General features: G+C 57.7%; 1 protein-coding gene across 1 annotated transcript in view; it reads right to left on the bottom strand.

The window, feature by feature from the left end:
- Positions 1–322: 322 nt before the first annotated feature.
- The window catches only part of LGMN (legumain), a 39,442-nt gene continuing 34,305 nt past the window's right edge, over positions 323–5,459 (bottom strand). The window contains exons 11-14 of the mRNA XM_004699085.2: positions 4,424–4,624; positions 2,867–3,037; positions 1,117–1,184; positions 323–897 (exon numbers count right to left, since the gene is read on the bottom strand). Of these exons, the coding sequence (XP_004699142.1) occupies positions 855–897; positions 1,117–1,184; positions 2,867–3,037; positions 4,424–4,624 (483 nt within the window). The 3' untranslated portion in view covers positions 323–854. The remainder of the gene's footprint in view (positions 898–1,116; positions 1,185–2,866; positions 3,038–4,423; positions 4,625–5,459) is intronic.

The raw sequence follows: 5,459 nt of genomic DNA, 5'->3' as shown, positions 1-5,459 counted from the left end.
GTGTACAGCTCTGGGGCGAAAGAAACAAGGCCACCAAAGGGCCCTGCTGCCCAGGGGTGTAAGGAGGAGTGCCCACATGCTGTACCAGACCCAATGAGGGGCAGGGGGAAGTGGGAAATCGAGGGACATTCAGAAATAAGCTGAGCAAAGTGTTGAGCATGGAGGGAGGAGTAGGGAGGGCTCGGCAGGGCCGAGGGGCAGCAGGCAGCACGGCCTGGAGGCTGACAAGCCCTCATGGTACAGAGAGCCCGAGCCCCCGAGTGGCGCAGTCGTCAGACAGGGGAGGAGGCAGACACAACACCAGCCTCAGGAATCCCTGGGCTCAGTGACCAATCTTTATTTGTTCAAGGCTTGTCCATTATTGTAGACTAAGATACAAAAGCAATCACAATCATAAATCATCTTTTCTAAAAGTAGGTTTCCACGGGGGGCGCAGGACCCTCTTCCATACATTGATTCTGCTCCGGTTTCAGGAACACCCTCGCCTCTCTGTGCTTTCTTGGAGCAAAGACGCTTCCTTCCACCGGTGACAGGAACCCAAAGTAACCGTCTTTCTCCTTCGAACGGGTCAAGTCACAGAGCCTCCTCAAAGGCCGGTGTGCTTCTCCGCCAAGAGCTGTCCCCACCCAGGTGGGTCGTTGTCCAGAGCGTCATGCATGACCGGTAGCATGGCTGGGCATACAATTTAAGGTGAGCAAGCCACCTGGGGAGAGAGCGGGGCCCAACTGCATTCTCCAGGAGGGCTGGGGGCAGGCGGGAGGGGGCTCTTCCTGCGCCACCTCTTCCATCGAAGGTGGGTCTCCCAATCTAGGCGGAGGTGTTCACACTCGGAAAAGCGTCCCGAAGACAGCTTTTCAGTAGCGACCCCGGCACACTTTGTCCATGGCCGCCGTGATTCTGTAAGAGACAAGCAGGAAGTGTTTGCGAGCCGGGCCAACCCTGACGGACTGACAGGCCCAGTCCAGCACAGAACAGGAAGTGCTCGGATGGAGCCACCCCACCCCGCCAACCACCACGGAAGGCCCAGCGCGCCGGGATTCCGAGGGCAGGTGTATCTAGAACACAGGTGAAGGATACCTCACCCTTCCCATGCCCTGCCAAAGTGGACTCACTCACCTGTCAATGGGATGGGGCTTCTCACAGAGGTTGACCAGCACGTACAGATGTCTCAGGGCATACTCATACTGGAAGAAAGAGCGCCAAAAAGCATGGAATCGGGACTGCAGCCGCCCACCACTCGGTCAGCTCGTCACTCTACTGGGGACCCTGTACTCTGTGCTCCCCACTCCATCCTAAGTCGGTCTGGCATAAGGAGGATACTTTGCCCACCCCGTTTTCAGTATTACTGCCTTTCTGTGACCAGTCAGGAGCCCTGGTGGTAGTGAGCGGAGCTCGGGCGACCGTGCATACGCCCCCAGTGGCTCAGAGGGAGAAAGATGAGGCTGTCTGCTCCCATAGAGGGTTTCAGTCTCCAGCAACGAATCCATGTGTGTCACCAGTAACAGTGAATGCCAATGGACCAGGTGCACCCATCAGAACACAAAGAGCAGCAGACTGGATTAGGAAACAAGACCCATCCCTCTGCTGCCTTCAAGAGACACACCTCACACTCACAGACAAAAGCCGTCAAAGGATGGCAAAAATCTACCAGGCCAATGACAACCCCCCCTCCAAAAAACCCGGCAGGCGTGGCAATATCAATCTGCGATAACTAGACTTCAAAGTAAACATAATGGGAGACGAGAATGGACACTCAGACTTTCTGGGTCCTCAGAGAGATTCGATCATGAAAAACACACACACAGGTCTGCTGTGGGAAGCAGCGTGCCGGCGGTGGTGGCGGTTTGATTATCTAGATCTTTCTAAATCTGGTCGCTGTCTTTGGGGGTTGGCGTGAGAATGGACATCAGCAAATCACAGGCTGCAGCACAGCACGTGGTGCACGGGACCAACGATGGGACGTAAAACAACGATGTGACACAAGGACAGGCAGTTCCCTGTAACTCAGATGCGGCGGAAGTCAGGGCCGCCTGCATCTAGAGCGACAGGTGGCTGGTGGCTTTGAGGGCGGGCTCCAGATGGAGCAGAGCAAGCCCTGGCAGTCAGCAGAGGCCTCCGAGTGACCCCCGGGCGTGACCATCTGCAACCCCCGAGGTGGGACCTTGGGGAGGGGTTGGCGTGGAAAGCATGGTGGCTGGTGGAGGAGGGACGCTAGTGCTAAGGGCTTGGCAGGGAGAGACTTGGGCGTGAAGAGAAGCCAGCAGGACAGGGCTGGGGGCTGAACCACACACTCGGCCTGCTGTCCCACCCGCAGAACCACCCAGTCCTGGGGCCGGGACTTAGGTCCAGTGGATGTGGACAGCCCTTCCCCACACGCCACCAATAGCCTCCAAACACAGTTCTCATCGCTCGCCGAGTGGACCTCAGCCGTCTACAAGGAGGCTGTTCTGGACTGACCCGCGACTCCCCATAGTAGGTGTGGAATTTGAATCCATACACAAGCAGACGCCCTCCTGTCTGGGCACAGGGCTTTCTTTACGCTGCCCAGGCCACGTGGGGCATGGTGTGCTGTCAGGCAATCACTTTGGGGGTCTAAAAGGAGCGGACCAGGCACAGAAACCAGAAGCACACGCGAGAAAGTCAGGTGCCCCGCCACTGGGAGAGTGCGAGGAACCAGACTGTCCTGCTCAGAGCCGACCCTGACCTTGAACTCCTGGCCTCCTGAACAGCGGTGAGAGTGATGGGTTGGTCAGTTAGGACCGCCCACTCCCAGGACTTCCCTGAGGAATCGATGACCTGTGAGCCCCGTGGAGGCCAGGCCCAGGGGCTGCAGAGGGGTGGGGGCGGCAGGTCGTTCTGGGCTCACCGTAGAGGAGTGCCAGTTGAAGCAGTGTGTCCGGAAGTACATGGCGGCCTCCTGGTAGCAGTCGTACTGTGTGAGCTCCGCCCGCATGGACAGGGCGTGCTCCAGCTCGGCCTCGGACGTCACCAGCAAGGACAGGATCTTCTGCATGGTCTTCTCCATGAGGTACCTCACCTGTGAAAGAAAACATGCTCGTGGGAGGCGCCTCATTTCAACGCTGCCCCCCCTGGAGCCCTGAAGACAAGACTCGGAGGCAGCTGACGGGGATGGAAAACATGGCCAGGCAACCGAGGACGGCTACACAGTGACTGCGCTCTGAAACGTCCGTGAGAAACGCTGAGCCGGCCAAGGCAGTGCTGCTTCTCTGCTCATAAGAAGTTAACAACAGACGCCGGCGATGAACAATAAGTAAATTTGTCTCTAGAAAACGCTCGGCTTTTCAGAATCCTTTCCAAACTCACAGCCAACGAGTCGATGCCAACTCACAGCGCCCTGCCCGGTGGGTTTCCCAGGCAGGAGCGCTTTATGGAGTGGAAAGCCTCATCTTTCTCCCACAGAGCGGCTGGTGGTTTTTGAACTGCCGACCTCGAGGTGAGCAGCCCAACACGGTACCACTGTGCCCACAGGCGGCTGTCCAACTCCAAGCAATGAGCGGGAGCCGCGAAGCCCGTGCAGTGGCAGAGCTGGGTCCGAGACGCTGCTGCGGTATCCCGTTCAGGAAGTCATCAAATGGTTAGATAACAGGGCAGGGAGGAAACTCTCCCCATAAGGAAACTGCTTCATGTTGATTTCACCGCAAGTCCCTGCCCTGCCCCTCGCCTGCTGGGGTTTTCCTGTGAGTCTGAAATCAACAGACTCACTGCCGTCTGGGCGAGAGACTAGGAGTTGGGCCTGAGGGTCCTAGGGGGCGGTGGGCTCTCAAGGCCACAAGATGCCCTCTTTCCCGACAACAGGTCTGTGTGCGGCAAGGCTGGGCCATGGCAGGGCGGAGAACCTGGGGGCCTTGAAACAAGGCCGTCCATGGTATTGGAGCGCTCATGGCTCCCACCATCTCTCATCTTCCCAAGAAAGCCCCGCGGGGTCTCCGAGCGTGCAGGACCGTCCACTGCGCTGAGACCTGAGGTACAGGGCTGGCTTTGTCAGAAAGAAGAGGCTCACGCCACATCCGTGCAGTGGCCCTGTTCATGCCCTCCTGTGGTCCCAGAGCTGGAACCCCAAGAGTCACCGGCTGCCTCTAAACCCAGCGACAAGCCCCTGGAGGCCCAACTCCGCCACTGCCAAGGAGAACCCCGGGCGAGTTTGAGGAAGCTTTTGGGCTCTAGGACTCAGGGTCTTCCTGCAAACGGGACGACTAACTACGCAGAGAAATGAGAGTGCTTCTAGGTGGGGTCTGGGAGCGAGAGGCCCGTCTCTTTGCTCCCAACTCACAGAGGGGTGACTCATGGAGATAGGCTCATGAACTGAGAGGGATGCACGGGCACCTGGCCCTTCTCACGATGGATGATGGTCAGCAGACAGAGACCACAGGAGCCGGGAGTTACCACTTTGACCTCTACTTACCTCCAGGTGCCTATTGACCTTGCTGAGGAGCTCCCTGGACTCATGCAGGTCATTGGTGACCATGAGCTTCCTCTTCAAGATCATCAGGGGTACTTCAGGGCTGGGCGTGAGGTCAAGGTGCGTGACTGGAGGCAGGGAGATGGGCGAGCTGGTCTTGTGCTGTATGCCCTGAAACTGCATCAGCTTCATGGCGGAGATGGACTGGGGAGAGAGGGAGGGCGGGTAAGGAGTGAGCCCAGCCTCTCCGCAGAGGTTTCAGCCTCACACACGCAAGTCACCTTCAGAAGGCAAAGCGACCTGCTGGGCATCTGAGCCTGGCCAGTGGCCAGCTTCCTGGATGTCTGGCACTTCTGCAGCGACGGAGGTTCCTTCAAGCATGCGGTGGGAGTGCTGGTGGTCCGTCAACCAAGGCTGGGACCAGAGGGGTGTGAGCCAGTTGCCAGCCTATTCACCTACCCGTGCCCCGCCCCGACCAGAGTCCCTCAACAACCAGAGCAGGGAGGCAGGAGGGGACTCTGCCCAGGTGGGATCTGAGGTGGGGCCCACTGAGGAGCCCAGTGCTCGGGGAGCTAAGGGGCTGCACCCGCACCTGACCAGACCAGCACTTGGCCAAGCTCTACCAGGTGACAGCTGAAGAGGGCTGCACTGACTGGCTCACAGTTCTTCTAGGGCAGCAGTTCTCAACCTGTGGGTCGCAACCCCTTCGGGGGTCAAGCAACCCTTTCACAGGGGTCGCCCAATTCATAACAATAGAAAACTTACAGTGAAGTAGCAACCGAAAATAATCTGATGGTTGGGGGATGACCACATGAGTAAGGTGACCAGACATCCCGCTTTTGGCGGTACAGTCCCTATTTTTGGCATTTTAAAAAAGTCCCGATTTTTGGAAAGAATGTAGGACAAGCTAGGGAACAGTCTATTTGGTCCATATAGACCAAATTTTTAATCAAGAACCCTCCCCCCACCCCGGTCAATGGTGTCCCGCTTTAAATCTGGTCACCTTACCATGAGGAGCAGTATGAAAAGGTGGCAGCAT

Source organism: Echinops telfairi, unplaced genomic scaffold (assembly GCF_000313985.2).
Source record: "Echinops telfairi isolate 266 unplaced genomic scaffold, ASM31398v2 ScPeMD7_18;HRSCAF=68, whole genome shotgun sequence".
Classification (NCBI taxonomy): domain Eukaryota; kingdom Metazoa; phylum Chordata; class Mammalia; order Afrosoricida; family Tenrecidae; genus Echinops; species Echinops telfairi.
This window is presented reverse-complemented; position numbering and strand designations above follow the sequence as displayed.